The sequence below is a fragment of the Pipistrellus hanaki genome, assembly GCF_964339955.1.
Source record: "Pipistrellus hanaki genome assembly, chromosome: 8".
NCBI lineage: Eukaryota > Metazoa > Chordata > Mammalia > Chiroptera > Vespertilionidae > Pipistrellus > Pipistrellus hanaki.
In genome coordinates, this window is record NC_140510.1 from 16,781,573 (window position 1) to 16,798,790 (window position 17,218).

Sequence of the window (17,218 nt, forward strand, 5' to 3'; positions counted from 1 at the left end):
AAGAGAGCTGTTCAGAGAGCAAGAAAAATAGGCGTGGATCAGTTCCTTGCATCCCTACCTTTTTCCTGGAGTGCAGACATCCATTTCTGTCTGCCTCTTGGCTGCCAGACTGATAACACGTTCTTGTTCCTATTGTGGCAGTGGTCACTGTGATGATGGCCTGTTCCTTGAGTCACAGGGAATCTAGGCAAGGAGGTGCTTTCTGTGGTCAACCTGTATTTCCCACCTGGTCACAGCCAGCCCTCTTCCACCTGCCTTTACTTTTCCTCCTTGTCTAGACTGGTGATGCTAATCTCTGATGAGAACATCATCTCACCAAAATGGCAATTTACTGTTGCTCTTCCTGGAACAACCAATCTGATATTTGCACATTTTTTTTTTCCTGAATCATACATTGATGTGAAAATGAAAAGTTGGGCCTTGCATGGGTGGCTGTTTGTTTAAGTGTCATCCCATGCACCAAAAGGTCAATTCCTGGTCAGGGTACATACCTAGGTTACAGGTCCTTGGTCGGGGCACATATAGGAAGCAACCAATCAATATTTCTCTCACACATGGATGTTTCTCTCTCTCTCTCTCTCTCTCTCTCTCTCTCTCTCTCTCTCTCTCTCTCTCTCTCTCTCTCTCCCTCTCTCCCTCTCTCCTCCCTGCTTTAATCCCTCCCTCCCTTTCTCTAAAATCAATAAACATATCCTTAAGTGAGGATTAAAAAAAAAAAAAAAAAAACTTAGAAGAATGAGATTTCTGAAAGTGGAAAAGAGAAGAAAGAAACTGAATCAAATACTTAAAAATCATTGCCATCCTCTAATTCTAAAATGTGGGTTTAATCTTTATTTACTTTCATGCTTATTAATTCAATAAGAGCTATTTAGAAGCAGTATTGATACATAACAACAAAATATATTGTTATTTTATTGGCCATTTATGAGCTAAATTTACATCAATGTTTTGAGAATTAGTAATGAAGTAAATGTAACCAAAATCAATACATTCTGTTTCACTATTGATTCCTTTCTTCTGATTGGTCATTCTGTGTGTACCCCATAGCAGAAGCCAGCAGGCTATTCTTGTAAGGAGCCTCCTAGTAAATATTTTAGTCTTTTCTGGATGGACGGTCTCTAAGGGTGTAGCTATATTAAAAGAAAACTTTATTTTTTAATGCTAAAAATTGAATTTCATACCATTTTCACATGTCACAAAATATTCTTTTTATTGTTTAACTAAAGATGTAAAGATCATTCATAATTAAAGGCTATGCTGAAACAGGCTGTAGATGGGATTTGGCCAATCCTGTTGTAAGGCTTTGGTGGAACAGTCAAATGAAACATCTTCAGTTTCACTTCTTCAGGCTCTGAGTGGAAGCAGTTGTATTCTCTTACTATCAGAATCATGAAAATCACCATTGCCTTTTGAGCAAAATTTTAAGCTTTACCTAAAATCACATACTTTAATTAATTGGTGAAAATGTTGAAAGAGATAAGGCATGCCATGTGCTTTGAGCAGAATAAGACCTTCATCTTCATCTGTTCAGCTGCTATAAGATAATATCACAGGCTGAGGGCTCATGCACAGCAAGCATTCTTCATTGCTCACATTCTGGAAACTGGTAGCCCAAGACAAGGTTTGAGCATGGCCAAGTGAGGGCTGTCTTCCAGGTCTCAGACTTCTTGAATTCTCACAGGATAGAGGGGTCTAGGTTGCAGTTTTACCCACAGCACTTTTTCTTGCAGGTGCATGCTGCGCGTCCTGGACTCTTTCGGCACCGAGCCGGAGTTTAACCATGCCAGCTATGCCCAGTCCAAAGGCCATAAGACCCCCTGGGGAAAGTGGAATCTGAACCCGCAGCAGTTTTACACCATGTTCCGTAAGTATTCCTATCTCGCAACTGCTTTTTAGAATGCTGCCACAGACTAAGGGGAAAGAAAGTCCATGGCATGTATTAGAGGCTATGAATCCCAGTGCCCTGTGCTGTGTAAATGTGTGCCTTGGGAATAATGGAATTTTTCTCAGTTACTACCAAAAGGCCATGATGTGAGCATTTAGAAGTGTTCGGAGAAAAATGTTTCCACAGGACGTATCACGAGAAACTGGAGGGAAAGGGCTTTGGGTCCACTTTGGGTTGGCAGACACTATACCTGTTCCCTGCCCCACAGGTGCTGTGTAGGGTCTATTTAGTTAGAGACAAGGAATGGGGTCTTCTGTGTCTACACATTTTCCAAATCAGTAAACCATAATTACTTAAGCATCAAATTTTGCAAAGAAAACTGTTAGCCTTTTTAAAATGGAACTTTTATTTTATTTTTTCTCTTTAGAGACAGAGAGAGGAAGGGAGAGGGAGAAACATTGATTGTTGTTCACTTATTGATGTATTCAGTGGTTGATTCTTGTATGTGCTCCTACCAGGGATCAGACTTGAAACCTTGGTGTATTGGGATCACCCTCTAACCAACTAAGCCACCCAGTCATGGCCTAAATGGAACTTTTTAAAACTGCTTCATACTTTACCGACTTCTTAAACACGGACCCAGAGGAAATTTCACTTCTTTTGTTCTCGTGGTGTTACTGTCTCTAAGAGCAGTGGTTGGAAGGAGATGTACTGGACACACTGAGAGATGCTGTACTAACTGGCCCTCGCTGTGGGCCAGTTTCTGTATTGTTTTTTCCCCCACTTCCTTACTACTACGATCAGTTTACCTCATTTCACTTAAAATTAACTGAATGCTGTGAAGCCAGATTTGATAGTGTTTATGTAAAGAGCAGGTTTGTTTTCTGAGTCAGCAGATTGTGGTGATGAGATTCAGTTCCATAAACAAAAGGTCACGTGAGTAATCAGTTCATGGTACAAAGCACTATAACTTTGAGGAGCTGGGATGAGGTCATACAAAATAACCTAAGAAGTAACCTGTATGTTATGCAAAATGGGAAAATGTTAGCTGTGTCTAAAGTAGCCAGAATTGATATGTATGCCCTCCACCAGAAGGATTTTTTCTAATCCCATGGAGTGGAAATAAGTTTTTTCAGAAAGTATTATAAAGTTCTCTTATAGAATCTTGGAATTCAGAGTCCTGAAAAACACATTTTGTTGTACATAAGTGGAGGATTTCCACAGTGTTGGTTGAATTGAAAGAAATTCACTGCTTACAGTGTAACTAGAGATGAAGACAAATTAATTCCTGTTCCCCTGGGAAGTAGTTGTGTCCTAATTGACTCTCATTCAGCAAGAATCAAGGGGAAAACTGGTCCATTAGACAGCCCTTCAAAAAAAAGAATGTTTATGTCAAAAGCAATAACACCATAAGCAAATTTAGCAGAGAGTTAGTATCCCTAATATATAAAGAATTTCTAAAAATAATGAGTAAAAAATTCTACAATCCAGTATAAAAAATGTGCAAAAAGCTGTTACCGTTTCAGAGGAAAATGAGATTACCTTAAATGTATGAAAACATGTTAACTTAATTCACAAGAGAGAAATGTGTTTTCACACTGCACCAAGACACCATGCCCCACATATCAGATTGGCTAATGTTCAAAAGTTTGCTAGCCCAGCCATTGTAGTGGTGAGGCCCAGGGACAGCAGCCTGCTCCCACGGTCATGCTGGGGGGTAGGTGTCACCACCTCACAGAACTGCCAGTACATCTTTCCTTACGGGGGAATGCAGGAGGACCAGGCTGGTAGTTAGGCCATTGAGATCACCAGCTCATCCCCGGCTGCTCGGGCACTCAGGCCTACAGGAAAGCGGGCACCAGCAATTTCACCTCCGTGTGTGTGTGTGTGTGTGTGTGTGTGTGTGTGTGTGTGTGTGTGTGTGTATCTGCTTTCCCACAGACCTGAGCCTGGATCAGCTGGGGATGAGCTAGTGATTACAACAGCCTGATAGCCCGGCAGTGGAGGCAGCGTTCTGGGGACTGGCAAACGGGCAGAAGATGGCCCTGATCGCAGGAGGCTAGGCCTAGGGACCCTATCTGCATGATTTAATCATGTGCTGGGTCTCTAGTAAAAGCATAATATGCTAATTAGACCAGACATCATTCCGGATGTTCTTCCTTCCAGAGAAAGCTGTGGTGGGGCAGGGGCCATGGCCGAGGTGGCAGAGGCCCCTGGCCATGGTAGCAGCAGTGGTGGGCGGGGGCCACAACAGAGCCCCTGGTCGCAGCTGCTGCAGCAGGCAGGGGCCGAAGCCACGGGCCTCTAGTTCAGTGATAAAAACCAAAGAGCAGGGCTGTATGTAGAGCTACTCCCTTGTATATAAGAAGGGAATAGAGGAAATATATGTAAATACATTAGTGTATATAAATTTGCTTATATTTTCAAAAGAAATAAAGGAAGAATAAATAAGCTAATACAAATGACTATCACTGGAGAGGAGTGTGTAGGGTCAGGGGTGGAAAGTAGATGTTTCTTAATGTACATTATTTAGAACCATTACTGTTTTGTATAACCTAAGAAGAAAAATCAAAGAGAAAAGTATTCACTAATAACTGAAACAGGTTGAAAAAAAAAATAAACCTAGTGATATATCAGGTGCTATCAATCTCTCACGCAGAGAAAATACTCATTTCAAGTGACTTCAAAACCATCTTTGGACTGCACATTTATAATGGAAACTTTTATATTGTTATTTGAAAATAATCTGGGTATACTGTAGGAGGCAACATTTCCAGAATATAAGGGGACGTATTTAAAGAATTTAATTAAAAAGTGTATAATATTCAACTTGAATAAGAAATATCAATGTAAACCTTTTCTCTTTTAAAAGACCATATTTCCCAGCTCTGTTTTTTGAAAGACTCAAAAGTAAAGATGACTCACTAACACTCAGACTGGGATTCCCTAAACACTTTCCAACTAAAAGGAACCCCTGCTTAGATAAGTAGTTGGTTCCCAGACTAGGGCAGGTAAAGTGCAGGATGGGACATCCTGGGAGCTGAGGCCAAGCAGGGCTAGGGTTAGAGGACACAGGAGCCAGTGATAAGGTAGCAGAGCATCAAAATGAATAATCACTGCAGTGTATTGAAATCAGAACAATGACAAATAATCCAGGAGTCCCATGATACTTCAAATGAGAAAAACCCTCAAAATCAATCGTCACCTTTGCAAGTTGCTAGGATACATCTTCATCACCCTGAACAATTCAGGGAAAGAATTCGACTTTGATCCTGATTTTCTAAGACAAACTGTATTTAAAGACAATCAGATAGTTGATGAGAGAAAGTTGTTAATCATGGAGAAATCTCAGTAATAAATGCAAAAGTACTAGCCAGGAATTGGAAACACAGCATTGTATAGCTGTTAATGAGATAATGGAGCCAGGCAGGATCCTCACTGGCTGCTAAATCCATCAAATAACAGTTGGTGGGGAAATTCCCCACGGATGAGATTGTCTTCAATGGAGGAACTAGGGAAATGAAGCAGCTTCAGATGTTTTATCATGTTTTGATGTGTCAGTTGAAGAATTTGCAGCAGCACACAGCGAGCCTGCACCCTGCTTCCCAGAACTGCCCTCAGAGAACTTGGGTGCATCTTTGGAAGAGGGGCCCTTCCCGCCCCCATGACAAAGGGGTGGGGTCCAGTCCAGTCTAGCCCTCTCATTCCCACAAAATCTGTGATTACCTTACCCTTTGGAGAAAATGTGGCTGTGCTAGTGGTCTGAAGTGCAGCTTTACTGATGCTTAACATATGGGCATAGATATTATCCTATCTAATAATCCTATCTAACAAAAGGGTAATATGCAAATTAACTGTCACTCCATCACAAAGATGGTGGCACCCAGTCCTCTTAGCCCCACTGGATTCCCCCAGTCCCAGGGAGCTAGGGGGCAGCCACTGAGAGTGGGCAGCGTGAGCAGCCTGGTGAAATGCTTGCTTCATAGTGGCCTGGCGGCATGCTTGCTTAGTTGCCTCTGGTCAGGCTGGGACACAGAATGCTTGCGTCATCGCTCTGGCGACGAGGCAGGTGTTCTACACCTGGCTGCAGATGGGCCTCCAGGCAGCGGAGAGCCTCCGGGCAGAGCCAGGCCCCGCAGAGAGCTACTGGCACATGGATTCGTGTGCAGGGCTACTAGTCTTAAATAATAAAGGGGTGATATGCAAATTGACCCTCACACTGTCACACTGCCACAAGATGGCAGCACACACAGTGGGGGCAGGGCAGCGGGGATGAGGCCAGCAGCTGCTCTGCGTAGCCTCCACCAGGGTTCCTGTGACCCCGCGGGGGCACAGTGGGTCCAGGCATCCACTTCATGTGGCTTCTGCCAGGGTTTCTGCATCCCCATGCCATGGAGGCAGGGCCCAGCAGCTGCTCCACATGGCCTGGTGGCAGAGCATTGGGGCAGTACCATGCGGAGGGTGGCAAGGGGGGGCAGTTTGCGGGAGGGGTCGTTCTGGGTCTCGCATAATTTTGCACGACTGGTCACTAATCAACGTACAAATATGCTTGTGCATTGCGGGTATACTTAATGTTTTCCATTGTAAAGAGTTAGAAGACATAGAAATAGAGTGTTGTCCTTATAGGATCAAGTGTTGAGGTGCAGCTGACTGTGAGACATAGTATGTTCTGGCACAGGTGGTGTGCAGAGAGGGAATGAGGAGGCCTGGTCAGAGGCCAGCAGTAGGGTGGAGAGGAAATCGCACAGAGGTGAAGCATTTGCAGGAGCAGTGAAATGACCCGGCTGCATTTATTCTCAAATATTCAGAGCTGTTTCTAATTCTACTCTAACTCATTTCCTCACTAAGTTGGTGGAGTTTCTACAGGTTGAAAGCCCAGTTTTTCTTTACTGTTTCGTCCTAAACCTCAGACCTTCCCTGGTACCGTCCTCTCCATGTATCCTGTTGGAGGGGGGCCAGCACAGACTGTTTCTGATCTCTCCCCAGGCAGCTCCACTGGGCCCAGCCAATGGTCAGGCAACACAGATCTGTTGAGTGTCTTTTCCCAAGAAGCTGAGAGGCCAAGCCCTTCCTTGCTTCTGCTTGTCCACACTCTAGCTGGCCTCTGAGTGAGGCATGAGGACTTCCTTCCTGCCACCAACCTACTCCTCCTCGAAGACCATGGTGCTTCTCTTTCCCCACTGAGTCAGGGCCAAAGTTCATAGCAAAGCTTTCAAGACCTGTGTCTCTCGGGTCCCCTGCCCCATTTCCCCCACGTACTCCTCCCTGGGTCCTTTCCCAGCCTCCCAGAGGCCTGCTGGCCTGGAAGGTGCCGCCCAGATTCCTCACCGCTCCTGCCTCTTCAAATTATCCTGAGAGCAGAATTATTTTAAGGGTCTATTTTAATGTCTTTCTCCATCTTCCAATGAAATTTAAAAAGACACACGATCCTATTATAGAAACAGGAAAATGTGTCCTGTATACCAATGCAAGCATTATCTTTTATGTTGGTTTAACATACTAAAATTTTTATCACCTTGTCTTCCACTTACATAATTTTTAAAAACCATCCAGGTCTGTTTTATAGTTCAATTGGCTAGCTCCTAATTTGTATTTATTTGGAGATGCTTTTGAGAATTGTTGCTTTTTCTGAGCTCCCCAGGGATTTGGCTTGACCCTACATGTAGGCATCACTTTTGCTGTGACCTTTAGTCTACAACGTGTGGTGCTTTCTCTTAACTCCCAAAGGTAATCTCTTCCCTGTTTTCTCAGTCCCAAGCAAGATATATTATAGTATACCTCAGAAAGAAAGTAGTTTGCCCATGGAGAAGGCATTTGTCTAAACAGTTTAGAGGAGAGAAATAAAACCCCACGATAATGACTTTTAGCTTGAGTTGTCCATTATTTGGGTAATTCTAATGATCTACCTGCAGACGCCCTCTCTCACAGCCACATTTGGCTTGTGTAAAGCATCATCAGTGGTGAAACAGTTACCTAATGGAGTTTTTCCTTCTTTCCCTGGAGACTGGCTGGAAGTAGCAATAGCAGAGATGATTAAATTCCTTATTCCTAGTTTTGAGCAAGTTTCATTTCAGGCCTATATTTACATCCTACAGTGGAAAACTTTGAATAATGTTTAGTAGTCTGTCTGCTTAACAGCCTCACTATTCATATCACTATCACAAAACATTTTCTTATTTTCTAGCAGGGTCTGCCTCTGTTGGGTTTTTCCTTTAGTTAATGGACTAATTTTTTGAGTACCTGCGACATTTCAGCTGTCACTCACAATATGAAGATACTAAAGAATTTGCCTTTTGGATGCTCACAATTTGTAGTTACAGTCGAGGCTGGGGAATATTCAGCTTTTCTCTGTTTGTGTGGTAATGCGAGGCAGGAAAGATGGAGATATAATGAAGTTGAGTGAAGAGATTAGAGACCTGGGAGGTGTTAAGTTAGTCTTTCCACTTCATTTCCAGTCCTTTTTTTTTTTTTTTTTTTTTTTAAACAACCTTTTTTCCCTCTCTCTCCAAGGTTGTTCCTTAACAAGGGCTTAAGAAGTGACTAAGCCCAATTCATTTGCTATTCATTGTGGGAGTGAATTGAAGACTTGGATTGGAATTTTTGGGAGTTGTTGCTTTTATCACTTGTTCAGTGTATGTTCTGTCCATGCACAGTGTGCTGGGCTGAGCGGGATGCTGAGTGTCTGCTCTCCAGTTTTGTTCCTTATGGGCAAGAGGCATATGATCAAAATTAAGGTTTTATCACATCTCCACTTTAGACATCACAGCTTCCTTGAATGGGGCAGAGAGCACCTCAACATGGAGACAGAGTGCATCCTGTTTGTTCTGTCACTCACTTCGGGCGGGGTGGGGGGGGGGCGGGTTTGAATGTGTTGGTTCACAGTAAGGTAACCAACTCATCCCAGTTCTCAAGACGAATGGCTGAATCATGGGAATACCCTCTGTCCCACACGAACCAAATGACTGGTCATTCCATTTCATAGTAAGGGAGATGTGTAGGGTAGAGCAGAAGGTTAGGCAAAGGAGGAGGAGGAAACTAAGACAATTGACAGAAACCTATTCCCTGGGCAAAATTCTTGGAAAGGAAAGCAGTGCAGGGGAGCGAGTGACTCACTCTTGACCTCTATGGTGACTGCAAAATAAAGCCTTCCAGTTCTCCATGTTATGCCCCTTTAGGTCACCGAATGCACTGTGGGTGCTCTCTTTCCTTTGGGATTCTAGGTGTAGTGTTGAGAATGGGTTCATGGCCTTTTTGTTAAAAAGCTGCAGAAGAAGAATGAATTGTGCCAGTTCATCAAATTGGAATTAGGATTTGGTGAGAGAGGGGCCAAGTCATTCACTACTGACCACCAGCTTTGTGCCTGTACTTGACATAAATAATCTCATTTAGTCCCTGCTATTCAAGGTAAGCCTCAGAAGTTTAAAGTAATTTGCTCAGAATTATAAGTCCAGAGCTGGGATTTGAACACAGCACTTCCCAGCCCAGGTCATTCACTCTTCCCCAATGCTCATGGAAGAAAGATGGAGATAGGCTTGTCTGGCCTCGTCTTCTCTTTGCTCCAGTGAACACACCATGGAGTCTTTAAGGAGGAACCAGGTCCTAGATTTAAACTTCTTGTCAGGACTCAAGCACCTTCCAGCTCCTGCCCACCTCACGTGTTGTCTTGCCTCCTCTTGGCCCTTAGGTGCCAAGTCCTCTCTGCCAGCCAGACTGTTTGATATGCTGCTCCCTTGTCTGGAAGCCTCTCTCCTTCACTCCTCTGCCTGCTCATCCTTCGGGAGGCACATGTTCCTGGGAAAGCTTTCCCTCTTGAGCCGGCTGTGCTTTCTGAGGCTTTCATAGCACCTGTGTTCTAGCCCAGAGCCTATTCTGTGAGCCTGCAGGCATGATTCAGTACCTTAAGTGGTAACCACGTTGGTAATAAATATCTGTTGAATTAATGAGTAAAAACAGTTACACCCACTACAAAATGCAGTGAATTAAAATGTAAGTCAGATCATGACACCCCTGTGCTCACAGTGCCATGATATCTGCTATAGGGAAAGACAAATCGTGCCAGTGGCCTCAAGGCCTGGTGTGGTCTGGCCCTCGACCTGCCTGGCCTCGTCTCTTACTAGGTGTCTTTTTTCTCACTGTTTCTTGGATGGCCAAGGTACACTCCTACTCTAGGACCTTTGCATTGATTGTTCCGTCTTCCAGAACATTCTTAGTTGTTCCTTAGACTTCCCTATCTCCTTCTGTAGGTCTTAAATTCAGATGTTAATTCAGTGAAATTAATTCTGACTCACTCCCCCATTGTGAATGCTTTATTTTCCTTCATAACTATATCACCAGCCTGCATTTATGCATCACTTAGTCAGTGTTTCCCAAACTTTTGACATATGTGTACCCCTTCTATAATTTTCGTAACGCTGAGTACCCCTCGTACTCATGAGAATGTAGAATTAGGCGCAGCTAAGCACGGTGCAGTGCATATCCCCACCAAACTCTGGTGCAATGCATACCCCCACCAAACTCTTCCCGTACCCCTGGGGGTACGCGTACCACACTTTGGGAAACACTGAGTCTTAATTTTTTTTTTTAATATTTCCCCCCCTGTAATCTGAGGAATGTGTTAGTAAGGGTTTTGTCTGTTTTCTTCATTCTAAAATTCCAACACATTGAAGAATGCCTGGCACATGGTAGGCATTCAGAAAATATTTATTGATTGAAGTAAATTAAATTGAATGCTAAGGCCTATTCTGTTTTTAGTCCGTGCAAGAGGGTAAAGAAGGGTAAGAAGTGTTGTACAAATTTCAGATTCCAGAACCTTCCTGAGGCACCTAAGCTTGTGTTGCTCTCTCTGTCTTTCCACAGAATTCATGCACGTGGTTAGGTTTAAATAGTTGTTCAGATCATACTGATTGTCATTGACATTCTAACTCTTATTTCTCCAAGGACTTGAACTTCTAGCCATGTGTATATATAGGATCAGATCGAAGTGGTGGCTTGTCAACAAAGTAAGAGTTTTATTTATTTTTTGCCTGACAAAGCAAGAGTTTTATTTATTTTTAAAATATAGATTATTGATTTCAGAGAGGAAGGGAGAGGGAGAGAGAGAAAAATAAAAATCAATGATGAGAGAGAATCATTGATTGGCTGCCCTCTGCATGCCCCACGTCATGGATCGAGCCCTCAACCCAGGCATGTGCCCTAACCAGGAATTGAATCTCTACCTCATGATTCATAGGTCAGCACTCAACCACTGAGCCATGCCAGCTGGGCAAAAAGTAAGTGCTTTAGAAGCAAGCTTCCCTTTCACGTCAGGGGCAGATCTGTTAGCTTCAACTATGGGTCAGTTGCTTCCATGTACAATTTTCTTTTTAGACTCTGACAAGTAAAGGGGCTGTTTGTAATTTAAACTACCCTTTTGGCCTTTAAGTTGGGCTGCGAGGACTCTCACTGCTGTGCAAACCAGTGAATAATAGAATCAACTTGCAATTTCTACAGCCAAAATCTCTTCATGTGCGATGTTCTCTCAGCAGTCCATTCCTCATAAATTGTTTTTTGACACTTGAAAATTTTACTCTAGTGTGTTTCTGTCAACGGTTCAGCCACTTATCTTTTTAACACAGCTGTTTATAAGTTTCCCCAGCCCATGTCCCAGGCTTCTGTCTCTCGAAGAGCCTAATACCACTACCATTTAAAAAAAAATCAGTTTCAGCCGGGACTGGTTTGGCTTAGTGGATAGAGCGTCGGCCTGTGGACTGAAGGGTCCCGGGTTCAATTCCGGTCAAGGGCATGTACCTTGGTTGCGGGCACATCCCCTGTGGGGGGTGTGCAAGAGGCGGCTGGTCGGTGTTTCTCTCTCATCGACGTTTCTAACTCTCTGTCCCTCTCAATTCCTCTCTGTGTAAAATCAATAAAATATATTTTTTTTAAAAAAATCAGTTTCAGAGCAAACATCAGTCACTTTCTGTGTACAGTTTTTAAGACCAAATTACTTATGTATCTTTATTTTTCAATAAAGTTTTTTATATCATGCCAATTTCATTATAGAAATCAGAATCAACAATGTGAATATGATGACAGGCAACAGTCATCTTTTGTTTTAACAAACTTTTTCAAATATATGAAAAAGATGAGAGAAATGTACAATAGAAACCCTCCACCTACACTCTACAATTAACAATTTGCTTTATTCTATGACATATCAATCCATGAATATCCATCAGTTCACCTTTATTATGCATAAAATAACACTTAATCCTTAGACGTTTTAGCATGATACCATAAGCTAGAGTTCAGTAATGATCACCAAACTAATTGTGTTTATGTCTTTTTTTATCTATAACATTACTTATTTACTACCTGTCTCTCCACCTGAATATAAGCTCACTGAAGGGAGCTTCATTCATGCTTGTCAGTTCACTGATTTATCATCAGCTTCTAAGTTGTTGCCTGGTTCATAGTACATGCTCAATAAATGTGCTGATGTTGAATGAGTGAAGGTATTTAAAAACCTATGATGTGCCCAGCCTGTGTGGTTCAGTGGTTAAACATTGACCTGTGAACCAAGAGTTCATGGTTCTATTCCTAGTCAGGGCACATGCCGGGGTTGCAGACTCCATCCTTAGTGGGGGGCGTGGAGGAGGCTGCCAATCAGTGATTCTCTCTCATCAGTGATGTTCCTCTCTCCTCTCTCTCTCTCTCTCTCTCTCTCTCTCTCTCTCTCTCTCTCCCTCCCTCCCTCTCTCTCTCTGAAATCAATAAAAATATATTTTTTAAAAAAAACCTGTGATGTTAGGATTTTAAAAGTTTGTATCACTGATTTGTTTCCCTTCTTCCCAATATCAACTTTTTGTTTATCAGTTCAATAAATATTTATTGATCTCCTATAATATACCAGACCTAAGCAAGGTTCTCGGATAGAGTGATGAGCTGCCTTGAAAAATAGGCTTCGGTTTGGGGGCTTTTGTATAAAGAGCATGATGGTAGAGGTAGTTTAGACATAGCCACTGCTGCCTCATAATGTAGATCTACCTACAAATCAATCTCATCAGCTAATTAAGCATTCCTTGTTGACGTAATCATGCATTCAAAGCATATTTTCTGTTTTTCTGCTGTGCTCTGGACTCTGGGAATTCATAGACACTTAAACATGGCTCAGTCCTCAGAGAGCCGGCAGTCTGTCCGGGCAGATGGTGGTGTACGGTGGGGCTCTAACTCTTCAGATCTGAGAGAAGGGGAAATCCCTCAACTGGAAGGTGATGGGTGCCAAGACTTAAAGGGAGGAGGAAGTGATAGATGTGCCAAACGTGTGTCAGCATGAGATAAGATGGGGAAGCGTGGCATTGGGAACCCCCAGAAGGTCTCGTACAGCAGTGGTACTAGTGAAAGGCTGACCTGAAATGAAGCTGAATGATAGGTGTGCGCCCTGCTTCATCCTGAAGGAGGCGGAGTCTCTCAACAGAAACCTGCTATCTTCACATGTTCCTTTCAAAGACCATCTGTTTAAGCACCACAGAGGATGGATTAGAGTGAGGGAGCAGAGAGAAAGGGGCAAGGCTGGAGATTCAGAGACTGCTTATACATCCACTACAGAGTTTACAGGGGTTCAGTGATCTGTGTTATATGCATTGGGTATACCAGTGAACTGACAAGCAAGAATGAAGCTCCCTTCATTGAGCTTATAATCAGCTGGAAAGATGTAGATCACCAAGAATTGGGATCATCTTAAATATTGATGGTAGGGTGTATCAAGCAAGATTTATGTCATTTAGACTTGACATAAGGATTTGTTGGCTCTTCCCACTGGGAATTGTTGAAAGCAGCTTTAGATAGCTTAATTTGGGGCTTGAAAGATGTCTTTATTCTCTTCATTTCTTGGCTTTGCATTTCTCTGGATTGGCATCATTCTCAGGAACTGTCCTCACATGGGCACACAGATGTCATCTATAGCTCTCGACTTCTACCCTGCCATCTCTATAAATGGAGCAAAAGGACAGTGACTTCAAACGTAGCTCTGACTGGTCCTAGAGCAACTCTGATCGGCGGGGCTTGCATCATAAACCCATCTTTCAACTAAGCTCAGGTCAGGTGGAGCCCTCTGGATTATGTGCCCTATTCTCAGAGGCAGCGAGAGTGGGGACAATGGAGGGCTCAGGATTCTGTCTGAATGAAAAAGATCCGAATGGCCTGGGAGAAAGGTCAGTTAGTTCTACAGAGTCATGCTGTCAGCCCAAAATGTGGCATTGTGGCTGATGAGATAAGTCATCCACTGATGTATTGCGTTAGCAGGCAGCGTTGAGCTGTGGTTATTAACCCAGAAAGGTACCTGTGGCACATTGTGTAAGTGAAAAAGTTCCCAAAAGAGGAGGTATAAGAGGATCCAAATTTGATTTGAGGATAAAAAAAAAAAGTCCCTGAGTCTAGGGCCTTGTTTGGCAAACTGCGGCTCCTGAGCCATATGCAGCTCTTTGGCCCCTTGAGTGTGGCTCTTGTACAAAATACCATGGCCTGAGCAAGTCTGTTTTGAAGAAGTGGTGTTAGAAGAAGTTTAAGTTTAAAAATTTGGCTCTCAAAAGAAATTTCAATCGTTGTACTGTTGATATTTGGCTCTATTGACTAATGACTTTGCCAACCACAGTCTAGGGAAAAAGCCCGTTAACAGTGGTTATGTCTAGGTGGTAAGATGATGGATGATATCTTTATTTTCCTTATTATCTTTCTCTGTTCTCTGAAAAAAAGTTACACACTGAGGGTATATCTCTATTATAAATAAGAAAAAAACACCTTTCTATTTTGGGGAAAAGAAAACTTATCTATTGCAGAAGCCTTGGTAAGAATTTATGAGGCCAGTACTAAGAATGGTGGAGAATGGAGGGGAGAGTTGAGAGAGTTGTGAGAAGCTAACCCTCAGGACTTGCTGGTTGATTGGCTGAGGGAGGGGCCCAGGCTGGCTCTGGGGTCTCTGCTCTTGGTGACCTGGAGGCAGGGGGTACCAACACTGTAGGCCCAGCTGCAAATAAAGACCAGCTGACATCTGTTAAAGCGAATATTTACACTTCTTAGAGATTTTGAGGTCTTGGTGGAAAAACAGACCTTGGAGATTTATGCCACTGAAAGAAAGATCCATTTGACTCAATAAAATTTTTGAATTACATTTTAAGAAGAAGACATTACTGCATGGTGTACATATACGGTATATCTTTCTTATTCAGTAGTAGAAAGTTCTGTGAGGGCAGAAAATCATCTTTTGGTTGGAATCTCTGAATACCTAGCATGTAACCTGGTTGTAGAAGTGGTGTTTTAAAATGTTTGCCATTGAATGAATTATTGAAGCTAAATTAACATTAGTTTTAATAGAAGCCATCGCCATAATTTGCTCAGGAAACTCATCAAATTGATTTATAATCATTTGTAAATAGGCTCTTCCAAAGTACTTAAAATAATGTTTTCTTAATTTAAGAAAAGTTTGTTTTAAATTATTTTAAGACCATTGTTAATATTTAGCAAATCCCCTCTAATTTATAGATGTAAAAAAACCTAGTCCTACCTAAAGATGGCATAAATTGCTGAAGAAACTGATATATTTTCCCTGAGTCTTTTATGTATATTTCTGTCTACCTTATAATATTATTTTCCTCCATAGAATGTTTACCACTATAATTCACAGAGCCCAGAAAATACATTATTTGGACTATGAGTCTATATATTAAAAGTGCTTTAAGGAGCTTGGGCTCTGAAACCAGCTGGTCTGGTTTTGAATCTCAGCATTGTGGTGTGTAGACATGGGTAGTTTAAGCAACTCTCTTTGTCTTTCCATCTGTACAAACATGTTACTAGGTTTTCATGAAAATAAAATGAAATAGTCACTATAAAACACTTAGCACAGAACTCAGCATGTAAACAGAACTCAAATATCAGCCTTCTTTTAAAAACCATATTTTGCTCAGCCAGTGTAGCTCAATGCTTGAACATGGACCCATAACCAAGAGGTCATTGGTTCGATTCCAGGTCAGGGCACATGCCCGGGTTACAGGCTTGACCTCCAGGAGGGAGTGCTCAGGAGGCACCCAATCAATGATTCTCTCTCATCATTGATGTTTCTCTCTCTCTCTCTCTCTCTCTCTCTCTCTCTCTCTCTGTGTGTGTGTGTGTGTGTGTGTGTGTGTGTATATATATATATATATATATATATATATATATACAAAGAGGAGGTATATATATATATATATATATATATATATATATATATATATTCCTCCTCTTTCCTCTCTAAAATCAATAAAAACACATATTTTTAAAAAGCACATGTTTATCTCCTGGGACAGAGTGATTTCCAAAAGTACAGATTTCCTGTGTTCCATTTGTGATGGGATTTCTTTGATTTCCCTTGAAATATGTAAATACCTTCTCTTAGAAACTGCTCAACACAGCTAAAGTCCGTGTTCCCATCTTAAGGCAGAGCAAAAAGGCAAAGCATGGATCTCCACAAAAAGGTCATTTCAGGTAGCATCAGCCTGTACTTGGGCTTTTGATTCATCACCATGCAATACCAAGCTCCTTGGAAGTAACCTAGGCCTGCCCTACTGTTATTTCCAAGTCACCTGTGGGGCAGATTCAGCTGAGCAGCCCTGCTGCAGGCTCCCAGGGTCCATGCCTGGTACCTGGGAAGAAACACAGAGGGTTGAACCATTCTCATGACATGTGGTGGTGTCGTTCCTAAGCTCTGCTGGTAGTTCTCTGTAAGTCTCACCTTACTGGTTCTTGATCCTCAGGTTCACATCTCCAGACAAGAGAAAAGAGTTAAAGTGTTGGGATGAAAACTCATTAAAGGAGACGTAATCTTCGTAATTCATTCTTATACAGTGTCGTAGTTGATATAACAACAAATTATGGTCACAATGCAACAAAGGCCTGTCATTCCTCTCAAATTTTAGAACACATTATTTATTCGCCCTCCCTCTCACTATTCAGACTATGCCCTAGAGCAGCAGTCACCAACTGGTGGTCCACGGACCACTGGTGGCCCGTGAGGTCCGAAAGGTTGGCAACCACTGCCCTAGAGGGATCTTTGACACAAAAATATAAAATCGTATCAGTTGTTTTTTCTTTTTTGGGTTTGACGATTGTTTTATTTTTTACTACACCTGAGTGTATTTTAACATGAAATAAAACCTATTGTTTTCAATGCTAGATTGTTTCATTTAAAAAAAAAAAAAAATGCCCACACAGGGACTAGATCACTGAACTGCATGAAGCTTTGGTCACCACGTAAATTTTCTGAAGATAAAAAAACGTAACCTCAAAGGTGTCTGATCCTATTTCAGAGTTTTTACAATTAACCAA

At 42.2% G+C, this 17,218-nt stretch overlaps 1 protein-coding gene across 4 annotated transcripts in view; it reads left to right on the forward strand.

Moving 5' to 3' along the window:
- The window catches only part of MGAT5 (alpha-1,6-mannosylglycoprotein 6-beta-N-acetylglucosaminyltransferase), a 353,212-nt gene that overhangs the window by 247,114 nt on the left and 88,880 nt on the right, over window positions 1-17,218 (forward strand). For all 4 annotated transcript variants that reach the window (XM_084892259.1, XM_084892260.1, XM_084892257.1 and 1 more), the window contains one exon: window positions 1,731-1,864. In XM_084892259.1, coding sequence (XP_084748385.1) covers window positions 1,731-1,864 — 134 coding nt within the window. The remainder of the gene's footprint in view (window positions 1-1,730; window positions 1,865-17,218) is intronic.